The sequence below is a fragment of the Benincasa hispida genome, chromosome 1 (genome assembly GCF_027475165.1).
Source record: "Benincasa hispida cultivar pf3 chromosome 1, pf3_genome.v1.1, whole genome shotgun sequence".
Classification (NCBI taxonomy): Eukaryota; Viridiplantae; Streptophyta; class Magnoliopsida; order Cucurbitales; family Cucurbitaceae; genus Benincasa; species Benincasa hispida.
Window position 1 is genome coordinate 7938080 of NC_143478.1, and position 13827 is coordinate 7951906.

Genomic DNA, 13827 nt, shown 5'->3' on the forward strand with positions numbered 1-13827 from the left:
TGAAGAAAGTTCGTGCATGAAGAAAATGGAATTGAACACGTGAAAAAATGGAAGAAAAAAATAATTGTAAACGGAGAATGACATGAGTAACATGAAAAATGAAAAAAATGAAGATGAAGAGGAAATAGAAGGAGAGAGAAGTAATGTATGAAAAAAATAAAAGAAATAAGAAAATACATGAAGAGATCGGATAATGGAGAAAAAAACACAATCCTTTCTATTACCGAGAAGAGAGAGATGAAGAAGAGCAAGCAGAATGATTAAAAATAGTTTTATTTTACACAAAAAATAATTAAAAATGTATTAAAAGATGAAACATCCCTTCATTATTTAGCCAATCTAAAGCACGTTAAACAATATAAAAAATACAAGAAAAGGTGGCTCATTAATGAAAAGTGATAAATACATACAAAACAACGATAAAAAAACAAAAATAAAAAATAAAATAAAAGGATAAATTTGTTCAAGAGTGTGAAAGTCTTTATTGAAAGGATACAAAATTAAAGGCATTTTCGAAAAATAGGGGTAAATCTAAAGAAAAAAAGCCTCTTTATTTTCATTTTGGGCCAGCTCCCTTCGTTTGCCGGTCGCCCATTATCTTAACCCAAAACATTGTTTACTAACTATCTTCTCAAACTTAAAAAGCTACATTAGTGAAAACAAAATTTTTAAAATAAATTGTATAATGAAAAATGAAGTTGTGTTTTATATTTTAAATATAATATGTATTTAGTACCATATTTAAAATTTGCCAATTTAAATAGCTATTTAATTGTTTTTTATAAACCATAAAAACAGGTGTAGTGTTAAAGTAAGATATTAACATATTTTCTATTATAATAAATAATATAATTATTATTTTATAATGTCATATAATTTATAATACAATATTAATTTAATAAAAAATGGGATGAGTTTAAAAATAAATACTATATATTTATCAAAGTCATTATCATTTTTACACGTGAAATTTACAATTTTACTTTAGTAAATAGAAAAATAAAACTTAAAAAGGAGTCTAATTAATTAATGAAACAATTGTACTTAAAAAACAATGAAATCGTCTTTTAGGTCACTGTAAAAAAAACACAAAATATGAACCTTTTGTTTAAATAACAAAACATGGAGGCCTTGTTAGGTAATTATGTGGTTTTTTGTTTTTAGGTTTTTAAAATTAAGCATATTTTTTTACATTGTCTTACAATGATTTGCATCTTTATTAAGTAATAGAGTTGAATTCTTAGTCATATTCAAAAAACAAAAGTAAGTTTTTGAAAACTACGGGCCCATTTGGTAACCGTTTCATTTTTTATTATTTATTTTTAAAAATGAAGTATTTTTTCTTCTAATATCTTATAATAATTTGCATTTTTTTTAATTATAATGGTTAAATTTCTAGCCAAATTCCAAAAATAAAAATTAATTTACAAAAAATTAATTTTTTAGTTTTAAAAATTTGGCTTTCGGTTCAAAATGTTCATGATCTCATTAATACTTATATTATTCTCCGGTTTCACGACTCTTTTTTTTTTTTCTCCAAATACTCCAATGTACTTTGATCTATTTTAGCTGTTTTTTCCCCTAATATATATATATATATATATATATATAAATAACAAAGTTATATATATTTTTCTTAATTCATTTGAAGGGGAGAAGGGTGAAATGGTAATTTGACATGGTTTGGTTTTTACATTGTAGTTTTCGTTGGAAAATATAGAAAAGTCTGTTTATTCTCTCAAACCAAACCCAGACCAAATCAGAAATCATTCAAAGGACGAAGCAACAGCTCTCCTTCACTGTCTCTATTCAGAGGTATGCCTTTCAATTTCGCCTTGGATCACTATGCAATTACTCCCCCCTTTTGATTTTCCTCCCTTTCCCACATCTTCCGTAGATTTGATCAATTTTATTCTGCTGCCCGCTTCTCCTTGTTGTTACCAGGATTCTTCGCCAAACTAATTCTGCTCTAGTTCTTTCCCACTAGAAATTTCCTTCTAAATTTTACTTTTTCTGGATGTTTGAAGCATGAATTGCAAGCCCAATAACGGGTTCGTCTGATTGATTAAAGTAGCTATGTTTTTAGTTTTTGGATAGTAAAGTTGCTCTCGATCACCAGATATACAGTTCTGCTATTGGGTCGTAGTCAATTTGTAAGATGAGGCTCTGTTGTATTTTGATCAATGGAAATGTTGGTTTTGCTTGCAATAGCAAGTTATTTGTCCCATCCCAATCCGATACTTATGATTTAATACCCTGAATTTGGGTAACTTGTGTGAATTTGTGACACATTTAGACATTTAGGCTGAAAAATATGAGCGCAAATCGGAATGATTGATCTCAAAAAGAAGAACCCATTTCAGGAAAAGCAGAGATCTTCGCGGTTTTTAATAGAAGTGTGAACTAGTTTAAGTTGAAGCAATTGATGTGTCTTTTTCATTTTTCCTTGGATGTGTCTCGTTGTTTTTTGGTGCATGTAATGCTTTATTTACCACAATACTACACGGGTTCCTCTTGGTTGAGTTTTTGTTTGTTTAAATTAATGTAACAATTTACTGTTTTGTTTTGAACCGGAGAGTTTACCTTTTTGGATTTGTGTGGGATTGAAGTTTCAATTCACTACACGAAAGAATTGATGATTATTTTCATGGGTGTGATACTGATGTCTAACTAAAAGGATTAATTCATTTTCATTCAATGAATGTTTCTTTGTTGTTTTTTTTGCTTATTTAACTGAACCTGTTCTCAATTAGGAAGGCTTGAACCGAATGGGACTAGCAAGGTTTAATTCATTACAGTTTCTGTTGAGCACACGTCTGAGGAACTAAAATTGCACATTTGGTCTTTTTATATGGCTGCGTTTGGGATATACTATTGCTTGACTTTGATACTACACATGTTCCTTTCTGATTCTTTGTTTTCTAATCTGAAAATGAAAGCCATTTTTATATGGATACTAGTTATTCTGTTCCACATGCTTTGGTGTTTGTGTAGTTGTATTGGTCATGGACACAATAAGTGTACTCAACACTAGGCTTAAGTTGATCTACTTGTTACCTTGTGGCTAACTTGTATTCTTTTATTCTAGAACTGCAGCTTACAAGTTTGAACAACACTTGAAAGGAACTGGATCTGTATATTTTCTTCATATTCATTAAAAGGTCAGCTTCTTGTTAGATTTGACACTAGTCTTGTTCATTTGATGCAAACACCGATTATATTCAACTAATATCAGTTAAGATTGAGTGGCATATTGCTAGAATCGTACTGTTACTCTGACTCTGTTCTCTGATTTCTTCTCTGCAAACTAGATGAAAGAGACTAGAGATGGGTCCAAAAAAGACATGCATTCAAAAAATCCATCTGTTAGCTCTCTTCCCCTCATTTTGGATGTTGAAGATTTTAAGGTAAGACAATTTTCTCAATTTATCATTTTGACTATCCTCTCTTTTGAAGTTACCCAATTAATTAACATACCACTCGAGATAGCCATAATATTAATCTTCATATGAATTTGGAAGGAGCCTTAGTTATATTTTGGTTTTGTAGGGTGATTTTTCCTTTGATGCACTGTTTGGAAATTTGGTGAATGAGCTCCTTCCTTCATTTCAAGAGGAAGAAACTGATCCAATAGAAGGACACAACAACATTAGCAATGATGTTTTCCCTAATGGGCATGTACGGGGAGCATCAGATACCATTAAATTCTCTCAAGGGCTATCTACTCCTTTGTTTCCAGAAGTTGACAAGCTCTTAGCACTGTTCAAGGATTCCAGCCAAGAGTTGGTTGATCTTCGAAAACAGGTATGTCATTTGACTGAAGGCCATAAGACTTCTGCCAAAATATCATAACTTTATATGAAGGCTTTAACTCCCCCTTCATTCTGGTTAAAGATTGATGGTAAGCTTTACAATCTCAAGAAAGATGTTGCTGCCCAAGATTCCAAGCATCGCAAGACACTTGCTGAGGTTTGTTAACTATAGCATATATCTTTTGGGTGAAGATAGAAATTCTTAATGGCTTAATGCACAACCATCTAAAATTTGAGTTTATTTCATGCATATATGATATTCGACTTCAATTTCTACTTTTATTTTTATTTCCTTAATTCGTATGGGTTATAAGGGAATCCCTTTGTGAGTTATTACTGTAAATCAATTAATTGATTGACCGGTTAAGGTTTCATAGAGGCTAAGAAGTTTCACAAATCATGGATTGTTGATTAAACTGATTCTAATTTGTTACATTTTTTCCTTTACTAGTGGTTTTCTACCTCCGTAAGGAGAGGTAGCTTGTAAATCTCCATTTTTGTATTTTGGAACTTATAACATCTTATTGTTTAACCTATCAAACATACAACATTATTGACAGTTGGAAAAAGGTGTCGATGGCCTATTCGACAGTTTTGCAAGGTTAGATTCACGCATTTCAAGTGTTGGACAGACTGCTGCAAAAATAGGAGATCATCTACAAGTAATTCTTTCGTGTCCTATATGACATTTAAATTATATTGAATCATGGATTCACAAAATCTTAATAGTGCCATTAGTGTGGCAACTGGGACAAAAGTTTTTAATTTGCTTGGTTGTCTCTTGTCAGAGTGCAGATGCCCAAAGGGAAACTGCTAGTCAAACAATAGAGTTGATAAAGGTACTATAAAGGATTAAGGAAACTGCTAATTCATGATTGAAGTTCTTCCGCTGCCACCAATGTTACTATATTTTCTACTTTATGGCTTTTTTTTGGTTTGTGCATATCTATATTGGTTTTTTCCCCTTTCCATTTTAAAGTTAATTATAATGAAATGAAAAATATCCTTATAATCAATCAATGCAGTACTTGATGGAATTCAATGGCAGCCCTGGTGACTTAATGGAGCTTTCACCATTATTCTCTGATGATAGTCGTGTTGCAGAGGCAGCCTCAATTGCACAAAAATTGCGTAAGTCATCGTTATCAATGCTTGGGTTCATAGTTAACCATGTTTCAGTTATATCCACAAATAATACTATTTCTATATTACTCTTTTGATCGTGGTCTTTCTGCTAGTCCTTGTTGAAACTACATGTTTTTGTTCTTTCTGCTTTCCATTGTAGTTGCAAAGCCAAGCTCTTTAAGAACTTTTGATTTTGATCAGCATGAAAGTCGGGTTTTTTCTTTTCTTTTCTTTTTTTTTTTTTTTTTTTTTTTTTTTTTTTTTTTTAAATTTAAAATTCAAATTTTATTATTATTATTGTTATAAAAAAAAGACAGAAACTTGAGTGTCAAACAAATCATGTGGATAGATGGGAAGTTCCCCAAAAATCTAGTGTCTATTTTCATGTACTTCGTATTGCCACACTCTATATACTCGAGAACAGAAGAAAAAAAACTATTCACTATTCAGTTGGATCTATTGCAGAACTCCATAGTTTATGAAACCTCTTGTGGTTTATTATTTTGGATCTGTAATTGCTTTTAAGTCCTCTTATTTATGAAATCAATTTCAAGGTTCTGTAGCATTATGTCAACTTTATGTGCTTGTTACTTGTTATTTGGTTCTAGGGTCATTTGCTGAGGAAGATATTGGACGACAAGGGATCTCCGTTCCATCAATTGTAGGAAATGCAACTGCCAGCAGGGGTTTAGAGGTTGCAGTTGCTAACCTTCAGGACTACTGTAATGGTACGGCAGCTTTGTGGTATCTTGTAGTTTTAATGAATTGTGACCTTTATAATGTTTTTGAACTTTTCTTGCTGCTCGTCAAACTTTTCCACATCTCTCTCAATATTTTATTGTTCATTATTTTTGTTTTCATTGTTACTGCAAAGACGTCAGATAAAACCTAGTCTGTCCCCCACCCCCACAAACAAAAAAATGGAAAAAGCAATGAGAAGTGCAGCTGAAACTATTGACCTCTCGTTGCTTCATATTGAGTTTCCTGTGGGTTTCGTGAATTTATGATGGATTTTTCCAAAAAAAACAATCGCATGGTTGTTCCATTCTTTACTAATGTGTTATGGTTATCGTTTTTTTTTTGGCAGAATTGGAGAATAGATTGTTGTCTCGTTTTGATGCAGCATCACAAAGAAGAGAATTATCTACTATGGCTGAATGTGCTAAAATTCTTTCACAGGTAATTGTATCTTATGTATCCAACCAGCTGTGATTTTGGTCTCTTTGCAGAATTCGCACTGCCCCACTTTCATGCTCATATTTTCTTTTCTTTTGTTTTTGTATTTTCCCTTTTCCCAAGTATGTTTGCAATAACGATCATTGCTTGTTGATCACTCATTAGGTTGCATGTTAATTTGTCATCAACAGTCTTAATCCACGTTCAAAGCAGAAGATTTTATACCCTTATTTTAATTTACAAGTTTTCTGCTTACATTATCCTCGTTACTGATGCATGAAGGCATAATAACAAACTGTTTAAGTTGAAGAAATTACATCATGCAATGATAATGTTGGAGGTATTGAGGAAATTGTGGGGAAACATGTTAGCTCATCTAAGAACCAGCACCCTCTTTTTCCAGAAGAGTTTGATCACTGAAAACTTCCATGCAGTTTAACAGAGGTACTAGTGCCATGCAACATTATGTGGCAACACGTCCCATGTTTATTGATGTTGAAATTATGAATGCGGACACCAGATTGGTTCTTGGTGAGCAGGGTTTGCAGGCCACTCCGAGCAATGTTGCTCGTGGGCTATCTTCCTTGTACAAAGAAATTACAGGTAGGAAAGTGGAAAGGCTCACTCATTTGGGCTTTTGCTTTATGAATTTGTTATATCTTGATTGTTTGTTCTGCAGATACTGTAAGAAAAGAAGCTGCAACAATAATGGCAGTATTTCCTTCTCCGAATGATGTTATGTCAATCTTAGTCCAGGCATGTTACAACATCAAGTCTCTCAATTGCCTTGTACAAAATTTTATCTTTTAAGTAGGAAGTCAGTATATGTTCTCAATGAATCTGATTTTATTATGTGTAACTACAGCGTGTATTGGAGCAACGGGTCACCGCTCTTTTAGACAAGTTATTGGTGAAGCCGTCCCTTGTGAATCTTCCTCCAATGGAAGAAGGCGGGCTTTTATTAGTGGGTGGATCTACTAGAATCTTGAAATTTATGCTTCCAATTGTTCTTCTAGAAGGATTATTTGTGATTGTTTTGAGTATTATTTTCAGTACCTTAGAATGCTGGCGGTGGCATATGAGAAAACACAAGAGCTTGCTAGAGACCTACGAGCTGTTGGGTGTGGTGATTTAGACGTTGAAGGTAATGACTAATATTTTGAACTTTCCTTGTTAAATTATTTGTGAATTTTGTGTTTATCATTCATTCAGAAAATTGCATTATACATATAATGGCCAATGCAATGATTAATATATTTTGAACACCTTAACCGTATTTGTAGTAATTTTTTATTGAGAAAAAATAAATTCTGTTTTTCAAAAAAAATTCAACCTAGAAGGATTCATGACTAATTTGTAAATTTCATGAAAGATCTTTTGGGTATTTCTTAAAAGTGCATCCACGACTCAATAAACCCGTTCTTAGATTGCAAATATGCAGTACATTTTTAGGAGGCTTGTCTCATAGTTTCGATACATCTAAATTTGTGAAGCTTGGATTGGAAAGCTTGTGAAATCCGTGTTTGTAATTGGGCTAAGAAATGAGGTCTCTACAGTATGTGTTTGGATTGCAAGTTCATTATTCATAGAAGTTGGTGCATATTATAAAAAATTAGTTTTGTAGTACTTGGGTTAATGTGGCTGATAGGATTCACAAACATGTAGCTGGGAAAAACCTAACCTACATAACTGAACATAGGCCTACTTCTTAGCTTTGGATTGCACGATCTTAACTCAAAGAAATGAATACTCTATGCCATTGGAAAGATAATGGAGGTGATTAATATGTATTTGGGTCACTAGTTGGTCATTTGGATGTGGAATAGTTATATTGGGCTGAAGTTGTCATCTATCCGATTAAAATTAAGCATGTTTTTCTTGTTCTTTTCTTTTTGGTGGGAAAACAGGTTATTTTGGATGACGGTTTCCCCTAATTCCATCACTTGTTTATTTAATGCTAATATCATTCAATTTGTTGTCTCTTACCAGTGTAGTAGCTTCATACAATATTTTATCTTGTTGTGCTGACATAAAGTTTGAATTGTTGGTTCAGGCCTCACGGAGTCTTTGTTTTCTGCTCACAAGGAAGAGTATCCGGAGCATGAACAGGCATCTCTAAGACAGCTGTATCAGGCTAAGGTTTACTACTGGCACTCTGTTTTGACCTGAGTTATCAATTCATGTTTTTATCAGGGACTAAATATGTATGATTTGCAGATGGAAGAGTTACGTGCAGAGAACCAACAAGTTCCTGAGTCATCTGGTACTATAGGACGTTCAAAAGGAGCTTCAATAGCAACTTCACCCCAACAAATTTCTGTTACTGTTGTTACAGAGTTTGTGAGATGGAATGAGGAAGCAATTTCTAGATGCACTTTATTCTCATCTCAAGTAATATTTGTTCCATCAATTAATTCTGTTATCATTTCAGATTAGAATTATGAAACGTTTGAATCCAGTGTCTTTATGTCTTCAATTAATTGCATATTCAAGTTAGGTCTTATCCAATATAATCAATGTTAAAAATGTTCTGAAAGTTGAAACGTAACTTTTTATAAGACCTCTTAAATTGAAACATATTTAATCTTTCTAATTTGTCATATACATATTCATCAAATGCTATGTATTAGACTTCATAAAGTTTTATCTTAGATTTCAGTAACATAGAGATAGATAGTGTCTACAATGGATAACATTGATTACATGGATTTTGAACCTTTTCCTTTCATTTGTTAACATTTATATGTTACCCTGCAGCCTGCTACTTTGGCGGCCAATGTAAGAGCTGTTTTTACCTGTCTGCTTGATGAAGTAAGTGATAAATTCAATTGCTAGCTTTCTTTTCTTTCTTTTTTTTTCTTTTTTTTTTTTTTCCTTTTTGGTTTTATATGTACTTGGGGTTTATTTTTCTTCTACTCAAATTGCAGGTCAGTCAGTATATTACAGATGGGCTTGAAAGGGCTAGGGATAGCTTGACTGAAGCAGCTGCTTTGAGGGAAAGGTTTGTGCTGGGTACAAGTGTCAGTAGAAGAGTGGCTGCTGCGGCTGCTTCTGCAGTAATTTTCTGATCGTTACTCTTTTTATTGTATTCAAAATTATCGTAGATTTTATTTTCTTTTTGTAAAAATTATTGCCTTAGTTTACCAAAGATAAAGAACTACAACATCAATAGAGGAAATATTGAGCATCCTAAATAAGACATAGAACGCAAATGGAGGAGCCAGCAAAATGATGGAATAGATTTAGTGTACTCAAAAGTGACGATGAAAACTGTCTTAAATCATGTATGCAGGCAGAAGCGGCGGCAGCAGCTGGTGAAAGCAGTTTCAGATCTTTCATGGTTGCTGTACAACGTTGTGGTAGTAGTGTGGCAATAGTTCAGCAAGTACGATGATGCTCTCTTATTTAACCACGTTGAGACCAGCTCCTTAATATGCAAAGAAATGACGTGAACTTTCTTTTGTAGTACTTTGCGAATTCAATTTCCCGGCTCTTGCTTCCTGTGGATGGTGCCCATGCTGCTTCATGTGAAGAGATGTCAACAGCTATGTCTAGTGCGGAGGCTTCAGCTTATAAAGGACTACAACAGTGCATTGAAACTGTAATGGCTGAGGTCAGTTATTGCCTTGTGTCTGATTCCAGTCAAAATAATGGATTAGTAAGCATGTAAGCTGATACACCCTCTCATTTGATGTGTATCTTCTTTTCCAGTCCATCTTTGGTTGGAATTTTTTCCCGACCCTTCTACTTAACATATGTCTAATTTATCCAAGTTGCTTTTATGTCACAATTTCTTATATGATATTATCAATATGCAGGTTGAGCGATTGCTTTCTGCTGAACAGAAGGCTACAGATTATCGGTCTCCTGATGATGGAATTGCTCCTGATCATCGGCCAACAAATGCTTGCACGAGGTACATCAAACTTAACTGAATTGCAAAATGGTTTGTGACATAGAAGAAACAATTGAATAGAATAGGTATGTTGTATTTATAATGGCAACATGGGAGAGAGCATTTGGAAGTTGTAGACAAAAAGTTTTGAAATTATTGTTTTTCTTTCTAACATTTTATTCAACTCATGGATCAATGGAAACCAGCTGGTTGAAGTTTGTTATTTTAGGCACTGAACATTTATATTGAATATGCATTTTTTTTTAATTAATCAATGTATCTTCTTTTCTTTGATAGAGTTGTGGCTTACCTTTCTCGCGTGCTCGAGTCTGCATTTACTGCCCTTGAAGGTCTTAACAAGCAAGCTTTCTTAACTGAGCTGGTATGATTTCGGAAGTTCTCAGGTTTACCATGTGGTATAGTTTCACTTACGATCTATTATCCAAACTCTACCAGTTGACAGAGAATAATTCCATCATATAGAACACTGTGATTTCTGGAGATGTGGTTCAGATGGTATCAGAGCGGAACCTCTCCCAGTAAGATGTGGTTCGGGGACGAACCAAGCGGAAGCTGGTGGGCATGTAACGACCCGAGTTCAGGAGGGGTACATGAATGAACCAATATCACATCTGAATGAGAGGGATCCTGAGGACATGAAAGTATGGTTAAGAAAGGCTTAAAATAATTGAAAGTTACTACCTATACTAACAAGGTGCACCTTCCTTTTCGGTGGCTCGATCATAAGAACTCCAAAGTTAAGCGTGCTTAGCTTGGAGCAATTCTATGTTGGGTGACCTCCTGGGAATTTTCCTAGGATGCATGTGAGTGAGGACAAAGCATGCTGAAAGGACCCGTGTTGGTTTGTGGGGACAACTTTCACTTCTAGAAGCATTCGAGGCAAGTGAGGATGACGTAGCCAGGTCGCAGGGGATGCAGGGGAATGTCGGGGCCATCAGGGGCCGAATCCGGATTCCGAATCCTGGGCCTGGGGTGTTACAATAATCGTATCAGATAGAATCCTGTGATTTCTAGGCCATGTGCATGGATAACTATTTTGATGCTCCTTTTTCATATCAATGCTTGTTAACTAATATTTTCTGTATCCTATTGAAGCACTTTGTGCATCTGGAAGAACTTCTACCATTACTTTACAGCAAATGTTGAATGAGAAATAATACTGAGAAAATTTTCATTGCAGGGAAATCGGTTGCACAAAGGCCTCCTCAGCCACTGGCAGAAGTTCACTTTTAATCCAAGGTAATTGCCCATCTTCTAGTGTTTACCATGTGAAAAGTAATGTACCCATCTTGATCATTACTTCGTGAATGCCTTTGCTGGTTGATGTTTGGATTTGCTTATTGGTGAACAGAACAGTGGCAAAAGTTATAGACGTGTAGTTATGCTTATTTACCGAGTCATGATGTATGGTTATGCTTGTGGTCATCAGAATTTTCCAGAGCTAATGATGTATAGTCATGGTGATCTATTAACAAGAGGTCTGGTTCACTGAGGAGTGAAACGAATTAATTTTGTACCAAAAACTCCTAAACAATATGCTCATATTGCCAGTTGAGCTATGCTTTATTACTGTGGTAGAACAAACCTTGTAATTACTATTTCTCCCTGTTGGACATGACGACATTGAGCAAATGTTTGACGATGTATAACTAGAAATCTCTCGGAGTTTAATTAGCTCCTTTTCCATACCAAAAACCTTTGCCTTATCTCTGTTCTGATATATTTATGGAGGGTAAGGACAAAATGGCTTTCGTTTTACTGAATTCATCTATGCTTGTGCTTATCTTGATTGCAGCGGAGGCCTACGTCTGAAGCGTGACATAACGGAGTATGGAGAATTTGTGCGCAGTTTTAATGCTCCTTCTGTTGATGAAAAATTTGAGTTACTGGGCATGTAAGTAGGATTTTTCCTATGTTTGACATTACATCATCCATACATTTTTTTAATGGCTAATCTCTCTTTTGGCGTCCTTTTTCTCCAGCATGGCCAATGTCTTTATTGTTGCTCCTGAAAGCCTCTCAACTCTATTTGAGGGCACCCCAAGTATTCGGAAAGATGCACAGAGGTATTTGTCAAGATCTCATTGAGCTACTGTTGTAGAGTAGATTTGTTGGAAATTCATTGATAATGACGCCATATCTCACTTGTCTCCTTATAGAATTCATGTTGAAGTGTGAAACTCCAGCCTCTTATCTTCTTAAACTGGAAATACACATTTTATTAGGTTTCCCTTGGTACCCATCCTACACCTGCTTGCTTTATCCCTTAAAGGGGTGTTTGGGGCAACGAGTGGAAGTTCTAAATTCCTAGAGTCTACGGTGTAAGGAGTTGATAAGGCATAAAATTGATGTTTTTTAGTCGTAAGGCCCATGAATTCCTTGGCCAAATAAGGAGTAGAGTTTATAACTACACACTCCCCAACTCCTTGACCAAACACCTCCTTAAATTCTAATATAGGTTTCAGCATCCACCACAAGAGTTCTTCATATCTGACCTCATGGGACATGTTTGAAAGTGATTTTAAAATGGTGAAAATCATTTTTGTCTTAGCCAAAATCATTAACGTTATTTTTCATTATCTAAAATCAATTTTGATTTATGAAAATCGGATCTAAAAGTCCAAAATTAGACATTAAATTGAATTTTAATGATTAAAAGCATGTTTTAGAGTAATTTTGAACATGACAAGTGATTCTAATTCAATTCAAAATTACTCTTAAATATGCCCAGCGTTGGCTTCTTAGAAAAAACACTAGAAATAATCTTCAAGTGAGATCTCATCATGGTTATTATTAACTTTTTGGTTCCTTGTTCATTGGGATGATATGAACTTGCTTATCTGGAATCAGGTTTATCCAGCTTAGAGAGGATTACAAGAGTGCAAAACTCGCAGCCCGACTTAGTTCTCTGTGGCCAAGCTCAAGTTGATACAACCTTAAGTCTGAGCTATGACCTTGTAAGTCACGTACATTAGCATCCGTTAAGCTCTCTATATACTGCATGTCCTAATAATATGTGTCCGGTTTCGTTGGGAATTTGTCCACAGCTTCAACTGATGGACAGAAAAATTGAGGCAATAGTTGATACTCATCCTTTGGTTACTGTTTCATGATTATATTCTCTTGGAAAAAGATATAACTTGGAATACATTTTTCTTAAGTTAGGAGTGAGGTGATAGTTTTCATTATTGAGATTCAATTCATAGGTTGGTTTGTGGGACAGGTGAGTTTAGGGAAGGGAACTGAATTATCTCCCATGGTGGTTGTTGTACTTGTAAGTTGTAAATGATTATTCTTTTCATTTTGCCCTCTGTGGGGTTTTGACAACGATAATCTAGTGCCATCATCTCAATAATTTTCTTCATCTTCATTCTCCATTCCCCCTATTGTCTGACTCTCATTTTATACGTCTTCTTTGCAGCTTTTTGCATTTCAATCCTTTATGGTTATTAAATTGCAGCTAATACAAATATGAACTGCCAAATCTTTTACAATTTCCACTCTTTCTTCTTCTTCTCTGAAAAATGTAACTTACATACATATACATATTAAGCTGAAACCATATAGGTTTAATTTAAATTAGTTTTTCAAACTTTCATGTTTATTTTATCTTCATTTTTGTTATTTTTGTGGACTTATATATATATATAACTACTCCTAAATTATGAGTTTGTTACGATTACATATCTGAACTTTTCGATCAATTTATCTTATGTTGTTTGTTAATTGTTGCAATCAATCTCTTCTAGTTTGTTAAAATTTTATATTTATCCTTATTAGCGAGTTATATATATTTTT

General features: G+C 34.2%; 1 protein-coding gene across 7 annotated transcripts; it reads left to right on the forward strand.

Annotated features, from left to right (window-relative positions):
• Window positions 1-1677: 1677 nt before the first annotated feature.
• Window positions 1678-13393, forward strand: SEC10 (exocyst complex component sec10). Of its 7 annotated transcripts, none has more exons than XM_090315649.1 (27): window positions 1678-1815; window positions 3089-3161; window positions 3312-3407; window positions 3550-3804; window positions 3895-3969; window positions 4373-4474; window positions 4601-4651; window positions 4838-4943; window positions 5546-5665; window positions 6025-6116; window positions 6548-6716; window positions 6793-6869; window positions 6979-7077; window positions 7167-7257; window positions 8167-8252; window positions 8331-8504; window positions 8871-8924; window positions 9041-9169; window positions 9406-9498; window positions 9580-9726; window positions 9932-10029; window positions 10306-10390; window positions 11210-11268; window positions 11825-11923; window positions 12012-12095; window positions 12880-12986; window positions 13077-13393. In XM_090315649.1, the coding sequence occupies exons 3-26, from the start codon at window positions 3312-3314 to the stop codon at window positions 12956-12958; spliced, it is 2520 nt and encodes an 839-aa protein (XP_090171775.1). In that variant the 5' UTR covers window positions 1678-1815; window positions 3089-3161; the 3' UTR covers window positions 12959-12986; window positions 13077-13393. The 7 variants fall into 7 exon arrangements, 6 of the variants coding, with proteins under 6 accessions (XP_090171775.1, XP_038896711.2, XP_090171781.1 ...); XM_090315655.1 differs by having other exon boundaries at window positions 1726-1815; window positions 3097-3161; XM_090315657.1 differs by having other exon boundaries at window positions 1808-2051; window positions 3097-3161.
• Window positions 13394-13827: the final 434 nt, after the last annotated feature.